Below are 17,211 nucleotides of genomic sequence, written 5' to 3' on the forward strand. Positions count from 1 at the left end.
AACAGAGTTTATAAATGCAACAAATCATTTTGTTTGAATTGTTGTATTTGTTCTATTGGGGCTAGTGAGACTGTCTGGTTGACTTGTATATCTATATGTCTTCTGTGTTTTATACAGGTGCCCTTTATTGCGTTCTACAGAAAGGAGTATGTGGAACCAGAGCTGAACATTAACGACTTATGGCGTGTCTGGCAGTGGGATGAAAAGGTAAATACTGATCCCTCTCTGTAGGGAACATTTAATAAATCATATGACTTTTCCGTCTTGTCAGACAGAAATTCTGCTCCAATAGCAGTGTGCCGCTGCTTGTGTGTTCACCACTTTGTGTTTGCCAAATGCTGTAGGGTGCGCTTCAAAGGCTCAAAAATATATATCGTCATCTGCTACTTTTTATTTTTGGTTTACTGATGATTGTTTTATTCCATAGTGGACCCAGCTCAGGTTGAGAAAGCAGAATCTGATGCGTCTGTTTCAGAAGATGCAGGCCTATCAGTATGAGCAGATCTCTGCGGATCCAGACAAGCCATTAGCAGATGAAATAAGACCTTTGGATACCACCGATATGGAGAGGTGATTATAATTTGTGTTTTTTGTTTGGTTGTTTGTTATATATTATTATACACACACATATTTAAATATGAACTTGCTTGTTTATGCAGGCTGAAAGATGTCCGGTCAATGGATGAACTGAGGGATGTGTATAACCACTTCTTGCTTTACTACGGGAGAGATATTCCAAAGATGCAGAATGCAGCAAAGTCCAGCCAGAAGAAGTTGAAACGCATCCCTGAGGAGGGAGATGAGGAAGGTTTGTTCATCTGCTAGGGCATAAAAACCTACTGGTTAATCCAATATGAAAGTGTCTATTACCATTCTCAAGTATATATGTCAGGTTTCCTATTAGCTGACTCGGTGATGAGCTGTTTAAGGCTTTGAGCAGTTTTTGCTGTGCTGTTAAGTAGACATTTACAGAGAGTGCCAACAAAAAAGCTTCATCTGTAATCGCAGCTTCATCACACAGCTTTTTCTTTTTCTCTATCATCTAATTTGGAGATACTGTTAACAATTTGGGTTAAATGATTGATGCTGGTATCCAGCAATTTAACAATTCTGCAAGATGTTTTTACTCCTCCCGTTCTATAACCTCTCCATGGAGCAGGCTTTTCTTTCTCGCGCGTGCTGCCACCGACAGTGCTTTTTTTTTTTTTTTTTTTTTTTTTTTTTTGTGTGTTTTTTATTAATTAGACTACAATATAGCCTGAGCTGCTACAAGGTGCTAGGAACATGTAGTGTTTGGTGCCCCTCCTGTTGACACCCGTCCCTCTGACGGGGATTGACGTGCCGCTACAGGTATTGTTTGGAACCCATGAGCTGCATGCACCATCATGTTACACAGGTCTGGAGGAGTATCACAAGGTAAGAGCAGGAAGTTTCAGTCAGCCCCTAGGTCCAGAGTTGTTGCAGCGTCTCTGGACATAAGGGCGGGTGAAGGCTGGTGTGAGAGCCCCCACTAAGGGGGCTCATGGACGACGGCCATATGGGCCACCTCGCTGCATACACCTTCCAGTGCCACAGTGCCAGACTTTGCGGGGCCTAGGTGAGGACTTCAGTAGGGGGATCCAGGTTACCAGAATCCCACCACTGCTAACACCTCGTGGTCACGGAGCATCGACCTGTGCGTCCAAAAAGGGAGCAAAGTGTACCACTTTCAGCCCCTGATTAAACAGGGGCCTGCACTTGGTGTAGAGCCTCTAGTTAGGATGGAAGGTCAGCTAGGCGCTAATACCAGTGCGCAGTCCCACTAGGCACTAGCTTGAGGGGGGTAAAGTCCGAGGTACAACTGCCATGTTTGTGCTGGGCCCTTGGGGAGGTGCTTTTCCCAGACGGCTCACTACCTCCTCCTTGACAGGCTTGCTTATCAAAGTAGGGCCTGCCAGAATATTTACCCCTCTTATCAGCTTAACTATTGTTAACCCTCTCTATTTCCTCTGTTGCTGGAGATAAATAGGTTGCAGTGGGTTTGCACTGTTAACTGGTGGGGGTCCTGTCTGCAGGCTTACTTTCAGCTATTGTCCATTCTTTTGAGTGGCAGCTGCCCATTGCCTATTCTCCTGGTTCAGACCCAGATTGGAGCATGCACTTAGGCAGCAGCTGCAGTGTTTCCAATCAAAGAGAGGGATCACATTTAGGCCTGTTGCTATTGTGCAGCCCCCCTTTGGGAAAACCAGCTTGGGTAAGTCCGTCAGTTTGACAACCAGAATTTTGCTGAGTTCTGAACCCAGCAACTCCTCCTTGGTATGTTCCTCTTATACAGGAAAACCTGTCAGAACACAGACTGCTCTCAGCCCTACTTTTCATGTTTAGCGCTCTCTATTCTCTTCACTGCAAATGAGAGAGATCAAAGGGTGGCGTTGGGTTGGTTGTGCTTTCAGACCTTAATGAGGTTTGGTCAGTTTGCAGGCTCACGCTCTGGTTAATTCCTGTATGTGTGCTGCACCTGTCTCTTTGCCATGTCCTGCTGATACAATACCCAGAATGGAGCCTGCACTTAGGAAGCTCCAGCGGTTCTCCGGTCCAGGTGGCAGGACAGATGGAGCTGTCACTGGAGCGCAGCTCGGTCAGCAGTTTCGGCTAGGGCGCAGCCCGTTCAGTGTTCGGGTTGGCAGGCTAAAAATGTTTGGTGTTGAACACTACAATGTGGTGCCATTCTATGCAACACCACACCTCCTCCTTGGTGGGCTTGCTGTACTCAGGAAGGCCTCCCAGGGCAGACAGATTTCAGAGGCCTTCAGAATAGTGCCTCTCTATGCTTCCCATCTCCAGGGAACCATTAGATCGAGCAGTGGTATTCTGGATGGAATGGTGCTCCCAGGCTCTGCTGAGGTCTTCAGTAGCTGTATTTCTCCCCTGCTGCCATTTCTTTATCAGGACTGATTAAGGGATTAGTGACCAAATTATCTGGTTTGGGTGCCTCAATTGTATCATTTTGTGCCAAAGAGTGGGAGCTTTACTCCTTAAAGAGTGGACCAGAACTGAAGAGGTCCCAGGTCTCATGTAGACTGGGGATGCCTTGTCCTCAACATTTTGAAGGTACGGTTTAGGGGGAATCTCTTCCTCTTTTTTTTTGTTACCCCTATAGCATGCTTGTCTTGGTGCTCTGATTCCTAATGCTACAAACCTAGGCTTGGTCTCATCTGTGAGGCACTGAGGGGAGGCTCAGGTTTATTTCCTCTAGAGGGGTTATCCTTCTGCCAGGATTGGAATTTTTTTATCTTAAGCTGGCTCAGAGAATCCAGTACTGCAAAGCATGCGTCAGCAGTTCGAATCTAGCATCAGATGGCACAAAACTCTTCAAGTGGGTCCTTTATGCCCAGGTTGATCTCCAAGTTCTTTGTGATGCCTAAAGAGAAGTTGTCCTATGTCAAAGCATTATATTGCTAAATGGCTTCCTTCTATCTTTCTGCAGGCCTTCATTGGTGTGTGTTCCTGATAGTTTAAGGATGTTTTCTTCTGGATGAGTTAGCTAGTTTTGGGCAGCAGAGGATAGAACCTTGGCTAAGCTTTTCTGTCAGGCAGCCACCTGGTCTTTGGTACATATAGTTAATTACGCAATATATTTGTGTCCAAGGAGGCTCGTTTGGATGGCAGGTGTGGTGCATCCGTAACTTCTGAGCTTACCCATCCATAGGGGGCAACTTTGGTGAATCCCCATGGTTAACAGTGTCCCCCAATTGAATGCTAGAGAAATGGATTTAACAGAAGTATAACAATCTTGCTTTTTCTTAGAGTTGTGAAGCTCCCAATTAAGATTTTAATGTAACTCCTATCACTGATTTATTTTCTATGCTAGTTTCAGTGTAGGTATTTGTTAATGGTCTTGCACTGTTCTTTTATAGCACTATCATATTGTTTTGCTTATTGCTGTCATACCTGCATGTTTCATTCATGTAGCACAGTCCACATTTGACATGGTAGAATTTAATTTTACAGGAGCGGAAGCTGTTGAACAGGATGATGAGGAGCAAAAAGGACCAGAGTTAAAGCAGGCTTCACGTAGGGATATGTATTCAATATGCCAAAGTGCTGGTCTGGGTAAGTCTCCTTTGTGATTGTTTAGCAAACCTATTAACCTTTTGGCTGCTGGATAGCTACTATTGTGTAGCTGAACCCATTGCCCCAATCTTTTTGTTATTGAGACTGATCTAAATGTAATTTTAATTCTTGCATTATAAACCTAACATTCTGAAAATGGCCCTGACAGATTTTGATTGTTTCTCCTCCATTTGACAGATGGATTAGCAAAGAAGTTTGGTTTGACACCAGAGCAGTTTGGTGAGAACCTGCGAGACAGCTACCAGCGTCATGAAACTGAGCAGTTTCCAGCCGAGCCTCTAGAGCTTGCTAAAGATTACGTGTGCAGGTCAGTTCTTGGTTCTATGTGGATTTGTTCACATCAAGCATTTTACCTGTAATTGGTTCACCGTAGACAGTACATGGACACTAGATCAAAAATGCATTCATAGGAATAACTGCTTTATATTTAACTTCTGTTGTTGCCCGTTATTACCATATCATGACATGTATATAAAATATTTGACATTATCGATTTATTTTAAAAATAAATATTAAAACATTTTGGATGTTGTACTGATGGAACCTTTCTAAGACTATGATATTAGGGAGACCAGTCATAATTTTGGAACTGGCTATATATTGAAAACCTTTTTCTTTTTTTGTTGCTGCAGTCAATTCACTACGCCAGAAGGAGTGCTGGAGGGAGCCCGATACATGGTCGCTCTGCAGATTGCGAGGGAGCCGTTGGTCAGACAGGTTTTAAGGCAGACCTTTCAGGAAAGGGGCAAGATTAACATTGTTCCAACTAAGAAAGGCAGAAAGGTATGTGTCTTATATGTGACATATTTTGTTAATGGAATTTAATGCTTGGTTGTGATCTTTGTAACAATAGAGCTGATTTGCTGCCTGTAGTTCTATAAACTGTAAGAGACATCCAACAGTAGAACTGCAAATTTGCTGAGATTTACAATTCCACAGATGGCAAACATTTAATCTCAATAAGTCTGGCTCCTGTGAAATGTGACAGTCAAGCCAGCATAATTTTGCTGAATACAGATATTGACTACACAAGGTGTGTTATCGTGTATTTTATTAATACTATTCATATATGCAGGAAATCGATGAAGCCCATTTTGCGTATGCTTTCAAATATCTAAAGAACAAACCTGTTAAGGAGCTTAGGGATGAACAATTCCTTAAGATGTGCAATGCAGAAGAAGAAAGTTTGATCACCATTGATATCTGCATTGATATGAAGGATGTTGAGGGGTAAGTATGTCTGTTCTCTTTAAAAATGCAATGCTTCTATTGTTTCAGAATCTGTAACTTATTAGATGAGTTATAGAGGTTTGTCTTTTATTGTTTATTTTATTTTATTTTTTGGTCTTTTTTTTCGGTCTTTTGGGTTATATAGATAAAATTAGTTTCCACCTCTAGGGTTTGATTGCCACTGGCTACCCATCTCACCATTGCATTTGTATGAGAATGGGAGGAATTTTCTGTATATAAGCCAGGGAGGGGGCTATATAATTAGTCTCCAGACCCTACTGTACTTGGGTGTGTAGAAGAGGCACTTGGCAACAGGCATAGGAGATAACTATTTTTCTCTTTTATCCAGTCTGGGGGACACTGCTTACCATGGGTTGTGGAGGGGAGCATGGGAGTTGGCACCTAGCTAGTTAATCTTTAGCACTGCTGACAGACCCCTCCCCTCTACAATCCCCCCTCAGTTTTTTCTAGGTGCCCAAAGGAGTTGGGCTTATTAGAAATAGCTAGTGATTTATTTCATTTATTTTTATATATAACTATAATTTTTTCTTTAATTTCACAGTTTAGTTAGTTTAGGGCAGAGCTGGGAGTGTGTTCTACATATAGAGAACACACTCACAGAAGCTGGGCAGCGGTGACTGGACTCTGTCGGAGAGAGCAGACTGCTCTCAATGGCAGAGCTTTAGCGGTCATAGTATAGAGTGACAAGCGGTCTCCCGGACCGCTGTCACTCTTAGAGGCTCCAACGATAACCGGCACTGCCTTTAGGCATAGAGCGCCACTTATCGCAATCACCTTGCCGGCGGCCATGTTTTTTCATCGGACCGCGGAGGGACACAGAAAAGAAAGAGGAGAGTAAGGGGCCATGCCAAGATCCCCCCTCAGGTGAATAGGAGGGGGTATCGGGGTATTAACGCTGCAGGAGACCTCTAAGAGGCCTCCATAACTCTGCCAAAGAAATCGATAAGTTCCCTTTTAAGAAAAAAAAAAGACAGAAAGCTGCAGAGGGGGAACTATCACAAGAGCTCCCCTGCTCTCAGCACAGATGGTACAGTCCGGACTCTGGCGCCAAACTTAAGCCCGGGAAGGAACTTATCTCCAAGGGAGCTGACACCACTGCTGTTGGACTTCTCCCCTGAGTGGCCCTTTTGGCTAAGTACCAAAACCTTTCTTTAACCATTTACTGACTGTTTATGTGGCTACAGGAGGGAGGCTAGTAGGATTGTTAAAATCTTCTTACTTGCACATATATCTTTTAATAATTACACACATACAAGTACAGCTTTTATTACACAATAGTCTGTTACTTGTTGTCTACTCTGTCTCTCTCAAAATATCTCTTATCTAAGTGTGTTTGGTGTGCTTTTCCTTTTAAAATGACAGAAAAGGGAAAAGGCCCTATGGCAAAATATTTTACATGTTCCAGATGTAAAGTTAAATTACCTAATGGCCAGAAAGACCCGTTGGTGCTCTGCTCAGTCTGTGAAGGAGAGATCCCTTCTGCGCAAACCCAGCTCCTTCCAGCCCCACTGACGGAGGAACCGGCCTGGGTAGCTTCCCTGACACAGTCGGTTTCCTCTTTGGCACAGATGGTCTCCCAATCTACTCAATTGTTGTCTAGTGTGGCAGCGTCTGTGATAAATAACGCTAATACTCCTGTGGGGCTCCCTGCTGCCACGGTTTCTACTGAAACGGCTATAGCAGGACCTTCCTCTTTGCTTACAGACCATCCGCCTGTACCCACAGAACTGGCATGGTCCTCAACATTTATTAAGGGTTTGGACAAACTTAACCAGTTACTGGAATCCCCAAACCTGCCCCCAGCTAAAAGAAAGCGGCTCAGGTCAGCTAATCCTCTCATGGTCCTTTCTGATTCAGAGGGATGTATAGAAGAGGAAAGAGAATCAAATTTGGATTCTGACCAGGTTCCATCATTGGAACAGGAAGAAATCTCTAAATATCAGTTTATTGATGATTTGGTTTTAGCGGTGAGGCAAGCGTTGGACCACACAGAAATGGAGGATCCTAGTCCTAGAGACAGAAGTCTTTTTAAAAAGGCCAAAAGGAAGGTTATCCGTTTTCCCCTTTCTGCAGAACTCAGAGATATTGCTGAGGGAGCCTGGAAACAGCCTGATAAAAGGTTCTCTGTTCCAAAGAGGTTCTCTTCCCTGTATCCATTACAGGAAGAGGATGTGGCTCGCTGGGAGGAAATTCCGAAAGTAAATACTCCTGTAGCCCGTTTGGCCCGTCACACTCTCCTTCCGGCCCCGGGGTCAGCAACTCTGCAAGATACCACTGACCGCAGAGTGGAATCCCAGTTAAAATCTATATTTGTAGCAGCGGGTTCTTCCTTTAGACCCACGTTTGCTTCAGCTTGGGTTGCCAAAGCCATGGAAGCTTGGGCAGAGCAACTGGCACAGACCTTACAGGACCCAGAATTGATTACCCTAGCGCTACATTTAAAGGAGGCGTCGGGGTATATTTATGAGGCGGCTCAGAGCTCCGCTTCGGTGTCCTCTATTCAGGCTGCGTCTGTTTCAGCAAGAAGAACATTATGGCTGAAATCCTGGGAATGGGATTCTGAGTCAAAGAAGTCTATGGAATCCATTCCGTTCTCGGCAGCAGGTCTGTTTGACCCGAAATTAGATAACATGATTTCCCAGGCAACGGGGGGCAAGATCACTTCTTTGCCGGTTTACTCCAGTAGAAGCCGGACCCCACGGTTTAGCTCCTTTCGTCAGTCCTTTCTGGGTACATCCTTGCCCAGGGGGCAGTCATTTAAGGGTAGACAACCAAATTCTCGAAGCCTGTCCGTCAGAGGCAGGTCCTCGTTTGCAGCTAGGAGCCAGGCCTCCAAGACTCTGGAGAAGCCTGCGTCTTGACTGCCACTCTATTCCCCAGGAGGTGGCGCTGGTGGGGGGGACGTCTGTCTCTTTTTCAGGAACAGTGGGCAGCGTCATCCCAAGACCCTTGGATTCGGGGCATTATTTCAAGGGGATACATGATGGATCTGATGGGACCAATACCGCAGCGTTTCTTTGTAACCTCGCTACCCCGAGATCCCCAAAGAAGACAGGCAATGCAGGCCTGTGTCGCCTCTCTTCTTTCGCAAAAAGTCATTTGCAGGGTCCCAGACAACCAGAAAATGAAGGGATTTTATTCAAATCTTTTTCTAGTAAACAAGGCGGGCGGGTCATTTCGACCCATTTTAAACCTAAAGAGCCTCAGTGTGCACTTACGAGTGGACAAATTTCGAATGGAGTCCCTAAGGTCGGTGATAAACGACCTAGAGAAGGATCAGTTTATGGCATCCATAGACATAAAATGCATACCTCCACATTCCTATTTGGAGCAATCATCAGTCCCTCCTGAGGTTCACAGTAGGGAACTCCCACTATCAGTTCCGGGCTCTTCCTTTCGGCCTCTCCACAGCTCCAAGGGTCTTCACAAAGATTATGTCGATGATGGCAGCGTGTCTTCACCTACAGGGAGTTCAGGTCGTCCCTTACTTAGACGATTTACTCATCAAATCCTCCTCAGAGATTTGCTTACATCAGCACTTATCACTCACCATAGCGATCCTCGAGAGCCATGGGTGGCTGATAAACTTAAAGAAGTCCCAGATGGTTCCGTGTCAACGCATGGTCTTCCTGGGGCTTATCATGGATACCAGTCGGCAGAAGGTGTTCCTGCCTACGGAAAAGATCAGTTCAATCCGGGCTACAACGACTCAGGTCTTGTCCTCTCCCAAGCCCTCAATTTTTTTGTGCATGCGGCTGCTTGGGAAGATGGTGGCCTCCTTCGAAACGATCCCCTTCGGTCAGGCCCATTCCCGATGCTTCCAGTGGGATCTGTTACAGAAATGGTCAGGATCCCACCTACGCTTGGATCTCCAGAGGCTCTCGCTGTCTCCGGGGGCGAAAGAATCGCTCCAGTGGTGGCTGAATCAAGATCACATGTTGGTGGGCAGGTCTTTTGCTCCATGGTCATGGATCATGGCTACAACAGACGCCAGCCTGAGAGGTTGGGAAGCAGTAATCCTGCACCTCTGGCTCCAGGGACTTTGGTCCGGGAATCAGCCTTATCAATAAACGTGTTGGAGTTGAAGGCAATTCTTTTAGCCCTTCGGGGGGCTCAGACCCTCCTTCGGGGCCACCCTGTCAGAGTTCAGTCCGACAATGCCACGGCTGTGGCATATGTCAACAGGCAGGGAGGAACCAGGAGTGTAGCCGCAATGAAAATTGCAGCTCAGATTTTTGTTTGGGCAGAACAGTATGTTCCAGCAATATCGGCAGTATTCATTCCGGGAATAAAGAATTGGGGGGCAGACTACCTAAGTCGGAACCAAATGATGCCCGGGGAGTGGTCACTCCATCCGGAAGTTTTTCAGGTTCTAGTTCAGAGATGGGGTCTTCCGGACATAGATCTCATGGCCTCCAGACACAACAAAAAAGTTCCCAGGTTTTGCGCAAGGGCAAGAGACCCCTTAGCGGTGGCAGTGGACGTAATGACGATATCATGGGAGTTCAGGTTGGGATACCTGTTTCCTCCGATTCCCATGCTTCCTCTCGTGCTCAGGCGAGTAAGGCAGGACGTTCTGCTGGTAATTCTAATAGCTCCCTCATGGCCGTGCCGAGTGTGGTACGCGGACATAATCTCTATGGCGGAAGGACAAGGATTTTGTCTTCCATCACGAGACGACCTTCTTCAAGGTCCCTTCCGTCACCAGAATTTACCTCAGCTCAGTTTAATGGCATGGCTGTTGAAGCCAGCCTCTGGAGGGCTTAGGGGTTTTTCCTCCAGTGTAGTGAATACAATGATGCGAGCTAGAAAGCCAATTTCAGCTCGCATCTATCACCGGATTTGGCGAACCTATATCAGATGGTGCGAAAATAGGACATGTCACACGTCTTCCTTTCGTCTCCCTCGCTTATTGGCTTTTCTTCAGGATGGGTTGGAAGCAGGGCTTCGTTTAGGTTCCCTAAAAGTTCAGGTATCGGCACTTTCAGTCTTTTTTCACCTGAAATTAGCGTATTTGCCAGATATCAGGACTTTTCTTCAGGGAGTCTTGCATATTCAGCCTCCCTATGTTCCGCCTACAGCACCATGGGATCTTAACCTGGTACTGGATATGCTTAAAGGGCCTCCCTTTTGAGCCTTTTCTCGTGGCAGATTTTAGGTGTTTGATCTGGAAGGTCGTCTTTCTTTTGGCAATTGCATCGGCACGTAGGGTGTCTGAATTGGGAGCTCTGTCTTGCCGAGAACCATATCTGGTTTTTCACGAGGACAGAGCGGTTTTGAGAACACTCCCCTTTTTTGTTTCAAAGGTGGTGTCCTCCTTCCATTTGAACCAGGAAATTGTTGTTCCGGTTTTTTCATCTACTTCTCAGTCTGATCTGCAGTCTATTGAAAAGTTAGATGTGATTAGGGCTCTCCGTATTTATGTCAAAAGAACACATCAAATTAGACAAACCAATTCTCTGTTTGTTCTCTATGATTCTAACAAAAGAGGCTGGCCAGCCTCTAAACAGTCCATTGCAAGATGGATTACGGCAACTATTAAGCAGGCTTACATAAGAGCTAACCTTCCTGTGCCAGAGAGACTTACGGCCCATTCCACCAGATCGGTGGGGGCGTCGTGGGCAGCGAGAAATGGGGCTTCTGCGGACCAGCTTTGCAGGGCAGCCACCTGGTCTTCTGTCCACACGTTTACCAAATTCTATCAATTTAATGTATTCGTATCCGCGGATGCAAATTTCGCACGTAGTACTCTACGAGCGGGGCTTTCAGAGCGGTCCCACCCTTAGGGGGCTGTTTTAGAACGTCCCCATGGTAAGCAGTGTCTCCCAGACTGGATTAAAGAGAAAAGAGGATTTATATACTTGCGTTAAATCCGTTGCTCTGATTCCGTCTTGGGTACACTGCGATCCCTCCCTTCTGCCTTTCATCTGTATGCTCTTGGTTGATTGACCTATCTCCTTGGGGCTTTTTGAATTAACTGAGGAGGAAGAGGCGGGGGGATTGTAGAGGGGAGGGGTCTGTCAGCAGTGCTAAAGATTAACTAGCTAGGTGCCAACTCCCGTGCTCCCCTCCACAACCCATGGTAAGCAGTGTCCCCCAGACGGAATCGGAGAAACGGATTTAACGTAAGTATATAAATCCTCTTTTTGCCAACTTAAATGAAAAAGTGCATGTAAATTAAAGAAGTTTCTTCAATTCTATGTATTTCTCTTTCATCCATGAGACACCGTAAACAATGGAGTATAGAGATACAGTGCAGGAGCATGGACACTTTCTAAATGTACCTCCAAAACTTTAAGCTCATCCCCCTCTATAGGTGTATATTTATTTTTAATGTGCCTGTCGGCGCTGCACTTTCAGGATGTGTGGAAGAGGTACCGATATGAATAAATATCAACTTTAAATTTCAGTGTACATATAAGCTATCAAGTGTTTGTGTGCTACATGAGAAAACAGTCAGTATTTAACTTATGTGCAAAATAGTATACTAATTTGCACCCCTTGCATTGTAACATGGTTTTGTCCAAGAGACTTAAGACGTTTCTTAAGTTAAGATCCTTAATGAATCAGGCCCAAGATTATTATCCCTGGCCACAGGGAGAAAGAGTTCTTTTCTGTAGGGCCCTAGATTTTGTTAATTTTGTCCCTCAGGGACAGCAAGGAGTCAGACCTCCAGATGACAAACTGCTCCTTGTAGTAGTCAACAGAGGAGCAGTTCAGACAAACAGTCAGAATGAATAACCGGTTACTCACCCAGAATTTCCTGTGGTGGGTTTCCTTCTGCTTCTCTGGGGCTAGCGGTTTGCCTTCACCACAGATGCCTGGGTAAGAAGACTTGTTCTTGGAAATACATAATAGATCTCCTTCAATTCCCAAGATGGTCTCCACCTTTTGTGGTACTACAATTTGCATGGAAACTAGGAAGTTTCTGATCCATCTCATTTTAAAATTGAATCTCACCATTGTGCGCCAGTTGCTTCTCTAGTGGCTGAGGGGCGGAAACTGCAAAAAAAGGGGTGCCCCTTCACCATTTAGGAATTCTTGGGATTCTTGTGAGGCAGGACCAAAAAGATCCAGTCAGACAATGTCACAGCGGTGGCATACTTCAATTATCAAGGAGGCAAGTGTGCCTTTGGCATGGAAGAAACCAGCAGGACCATACAATGGTTGGAGCGAAATGTCTTGGCTATTGTGACTATGTTCATCTCACGGGCGGAGAGCTGGGAAGCAGGCAGGTCCTTCACCCCGGGGAATGGTCCTTTCACCCTGAAGCCTTCCAGCAGTTGAGAGAGGTGGGGTCAGCCAGATGTCAACATCACGGCATCTCAGAACAGATGAGCTAAGTCTTTGTATCATCAAAGTTAAAGTCAGCTGACTTTAACAGGCCATGAACCTTGAAGCTAAGGGCTTCCCGGACAGCTTCATTCAGGCAAGGCTCAAGGTCAGGAAGACAGTTTCTGAATTATGACTGAGTCTGGAAGACCTATATATCTTTGTGTGAAAGGAAGGGGTTTCCTATTTCTTTTTTTTTGGCCTGTTTTCTTGTCTTCTCGACGGAGGGTCAGGGTGTGAAATTGAGTCTTAGCGACTGTCTGTCTTCTTTCAGACAAAAGTGGCACTTTTACTAGAAGTGCATTCTTTCTTGCAGGGAGTGATACATATGCAGTCTTCATACATCCCCTCCCCCCAAAGCTCCATGGAATCTGTCTAGTTCTGACAGCCCTGCAACACCCTCCTTGGATTTGGAGTAATTGAAGTTCCTTACCTGGAAGACTACCTTTTTCTTGGCCATCTCCACAGCAAGGAGAGTTTTAGAGCTTGGGGTTTCTGTCTCCTTTTCTCACCTTTCATAAAGGTCAAGGCTGTTCGGATTAAGCTTTCCTTTCAGCCCAAAGTGGCCTCCAAGTTCCATCTTAATCAGGACATTGTGGTCCTGGATAAGTCTCTGGAGGAAGGAGGACTATTTTCACTCTAGACGTGATGAGGACCTATGTCCATAGGACACACGAAATGTGTAGAACAGATGACCTCTTGGTCCTCTAGGATGCCTACAAAAGAGGTTGACCTTTCATCATCATCATCATTTATTTATATAACGCCAACATATTCCGTAGCACTTTACAATTGGGGACAAACATAATAAACAAACTGGGTAAAATAGACTTACTTTGTCTGTAAACAGCCCATTGCTAGGGCTGTGTACAGGACAGCCTGTTCCCAAATATGTGATGGCACATTCTACTAGATTGGTGGTTGCCTCGGTGGTGTGGCTCTGGCTGTGCATTTTTACTGGGCGGCCACCTTATTTTCGGTGCATACATTCGCAAAATTCTACAGATGCAACATTTTTGCATTCATAGATGGCAGACCGCTGTTTCTGAGCATACCCTTCCATAGGGACAGATTTAAGACCTTTCCAGGGATTCCACTGTCCCCCATGAATTAAAGAGATAATGGGTGAGATTGGAAGCCCACATTGTTAGATTCTTGTTCCTGTTGTTTGGGAACCTTGTTCTCTCCTCTCGTGTTCTGTACGCCTGGTTCTGTCTTAGGCTTTGTTAGAAAAATACTGAAGTTCTGGCAGCCTATAGGAATATACAGTGGGGAGGAGCTTCATGTACTGGAGGGGGATTTAAAGTGCCCAAACTTGTTTACTTGGCTTCTATACCCCAGTGTTTCCACTACCCCTATTGTACCCAGAGAAAGAGATTTAACATAAGTATAAAAAATATCATTTTTTGAGTGTAAGATACTAAAGAACATTTGGAAAACCTGAAGCAAGCCATTTTGAACACTGGTAGATCACCTATTAGTGCAGCTAGTTTAAATTTTCAGTTTGGCTTGTCTTTGTGTAAAATGGACATATTGAAATCTGTTCAGGGAGCGTCTATTGCATAGTTTTACTGAGGATGTGTTTGCTTTCTTTTTAGCTTTGGCAATGAGCAGACCTACTTTGAGGAGATAAAACAGTTCTATTACAGAGATGAGTTCAGTCACCAGGTGCAGGAGTGGAACAGGCAGCGAACACTGGCCATTGAACGTGCCCTAAAACAGTTTCTCTACCCTCACATGGGCAAAGAATTAAAAAGCAAACTTCTCCTGGAGGCCAAAGAATTTGTAATAAAGGTGGGAATTAAGTAAAGTTTTAGTGTTTTTAATGAGTTCTCAAGTATATAACTGATGGGAAGTTTATATTGGTTTTCCAAGCAATTTATTTTCTTCTTAAACAAGCATGACCGTTAATAAAGTGTTTAAGATGAGGTCTACCGTGTTATCTAATATTGTAAATTTTATAGTATTGCCATTGAATAGTATTTGTTTTTTCCATTGGCTATGTGGTTGTTGACTTACATTTTCGAATTTTTGTAGTCTTGTAGCCGTAAACTGTACAATTGGCTGAAGGTGGCTCCTTACCGGCCTGACCAGCAAGTGGAGGAAGATGATGACTTCATGGAGGAGAACCAGGGAAAAGGAATCCGTGTGCTGGGCATGGCCTTCTCTGGCAGGTATGTGGGTATAGGACCAATGATCACTGATTCTCCTTAATGAATATTGACTACACCAAATTAGTACCCATTATGTACCTGATCCTATTTATGTATATGTTTTTCAGAGCTCACCCTGTGTTTTGCTCCCTGATAAATGGGGAGGGTGAGGTGACAGACTTCCTGCGTTTACCATACTTTACCAAGAGGAAAAATGCTTGGAGGGAAGAGGAGAGAGAGCGAAAGGTGAGTCCTGATGTCACTAGGTAATGTTTCTTCTAGTAGGATGATTTACTGTAGTGAAGCTCTAATCATGGTTTCCTTTAAATGTGGTAGGCACATGACATGGAGACTCTGAAAAAATTTTTGATAAGCAAGAAACCGCATGTTGTTGCCATTTCCAGTGAGAATCGGTAAGATTGCATTTTACGATTTTTAGCTTGGTTTTAAAAAAAAAAAAACAAAAAAAAAAACTGTTTATAGTTGTAAATGCTCCAATTTCAATAGATTAACATGTGGCAGATCTCCCATATTTGTAAAGGTAAAATAGAAACAACAGCATCCCTCTAGAATAACACATTAATAACATTAATGTCAAATAATAAAATATAAATGTTTTCTAGAATGCAAATGATAAAAATTAAAGTGGGGGTGGTATGCCATACTGCCACTTCTCCCATTTATCTTCCATCCACTTACATTCCCATTACATTGTTTATACCGCTACTTCTAAATTTCTACTTCAGTCACGGCCAATAAATAACAGCGATTATGTAAGTGGAATAAATACAGCTAGTTGGAATGGACAACAGGGTGGCTGTATTAACAAATAAGGTAGTACTCTGGGTGTGGCTTGTTAAGATGTATTGTATATTGCCAAATGAGCTGTATTTTCCCTAGAGTGTGATATGGTCACAAACTGTGCTGACCAGATGTAGACGAGGCTCCACGGTCTGTGTAGTAAATGGTAGTGCAACACAATTCTGGACAATATCAGTTTGTTCGCTGTTATGGCCTTATTGATTTAATTTATGCATTTGTTATATGTGTCATACCTATTACCAACATGCACATATCTCTTCTGCCAACAGAAAGGTCGTCTCCCTACTTTGTCATATCTGACATCTTTGGAATTCCTACTGATATTTCTTACTTTTTTTTTATTTTACTCATTGTTTTAGAATAATTTTATATTTTAATTTTCAGTTTTTTATGTGGTCGTTGAGGTCTCTAAATATTTGAGCTTTTTGTTTTTTTCCACCCCTTAATATGATCAGAATGCATAACGATCACTTTGCCCAACAAAATAAGTGAGGGCGCAAGTATTACTTCCAGTGCTCTTCCCAGAAAATTTTGCCACCTGGGTGACCTTAGGAAGTAACCAACTAGGGGCAGTGTAATAATATTGAAACATTTTGGAGGTTATTGCTCATAGCTGCCAGGACTAGTAAAGCTGGTGGTCAGTGGTCTAACGCACACTGCTGGCTGCAGTGCTCACATAGTACTTGTTATAATAGGACAAACAATGGTTTATTCTATTATAGTAGGACTCTGCTGGGCACCAAGAGCCTGGTGACAAGTAAAACCAGCCGGGTGGAGCACCCGGGAAATAGGTGCTAGGGAGAACACTGACTTCACTTCTGTACTATATAAGTACTCCCATACATTACAGCCCCCACTTGTTTTGTTCTGCAATTTTATTTTCATTTTTTATATGCTTATTAACTTGCAATTACATGCTTTTAAAATGGGACTTTTCTTTTTATGTATGTTAAATCATTTTTTATAATTCCATTGCAACCTTGGGTATAGAGGCTAATCCAGGATTTCAGCACTTAATTTGAACCTTTACAAATTCTGAAGACTCCACCTCCCCTTCTGAATGCCCACCCCACAAGTGCACTGGACGGGATAGAATGTCCACTAACTAACCAAGTCCACTGTACAGGATAGTATGAAACAGAAACGAGAATAATAACTTTCCTTTACGGAAAAATAATATTTGACATATTAAACAGAACAAAAAAGAACGTAAAAGGGTTGGGAGCGCGGTGTCCCTCAGTGGAATAAGATTTTACGCAAGTACAAAAATAGAGTGTTCGCTTTAATTCTTTTTCAACTTTGCAACATTCCAAAGCTGCCCATAGACAAGGGTACACTCTGAAGTAGCTGTGTGCAAAACCTTCCATCTAAAACTAGCTTCTTTGGATGCCATAACATTGAAAAAAGTCTTGTGACTATAGAGACCGAAGACAATCCAGCTGCCCGGCTCAGCCGAGGCTTTGTGCTGTGCCACCCAGGAGACACTCACTGATCTGGTAGAATGTGCTCTGATAATTTTATGTTTTCCTGCTACAATATA

General features: G+C 44.0%; 1 protein-coding gene across 2 annotated transcripts in view; it reads left to right on the forward strand.

Annotated features, from left to right (window-relative positions):
* The window catches only part of SUPT6H (SPT6 homolog, histone chaperone and transcription elongation factor), a 44,320-nt gene that overhangs the window by 12,667 nt on the left and 14,442 nt on the right, over positions 1–17,211 (forward strand). For both annotated transcript variants that reach the window (XM_075196817.1, XM_075196818.1), the window contains exons 10-20: positions 118–207; positions 428–570; positions 660–808; positions 3,991–4,092; positions 4,291–4,420; positions 4,746–4,896; positions 5,189–5,343; positions 14,295–14,490; positions 14,734–14,870; positions 14,978–15,095; positions 15,186–15,262. In XM_075196817.1, the coding sequence (XP_075052918.1) occupies positions 118–207; positions 428–570; positions 660–808; positions 3,991–4,092; positions 4,291–4,420; positions 4,746–4,896; positions 5,189–5,343; positions 14,295–14,490; positions 14,734–14,870; positions 14,978–15,095; positions 15,186–15,262 (1,448 nt within the window). The remainder of the gene's footprint in view (positions 1–117; positions 208–427; positions 571–659; positions 809–3,990; positions 4,093–4,290; positions 4,421–4,745; positions 4,897–5,188; positions 5,344–14,294; positions 14,491–14,733; positions 14,871–14,977; positions 15,096–15,185; positions 15,263–17,211) is intronic.

Source organism: Mixophyes fleayi, chromosome 2, assembly GCF_038048845.1.
Source record: "Mixophyes fleayi isolate aMixFle1 chromosome 2, aMixFle1.hap1, whole genome shotgun sequence".
NCBI classification, from domain to species: Eukaryota; Metazoa; Chordata; class Amphibia; order Anura; family Limnodynastidae; genus Mixophyes; species Mixophyes fleayi.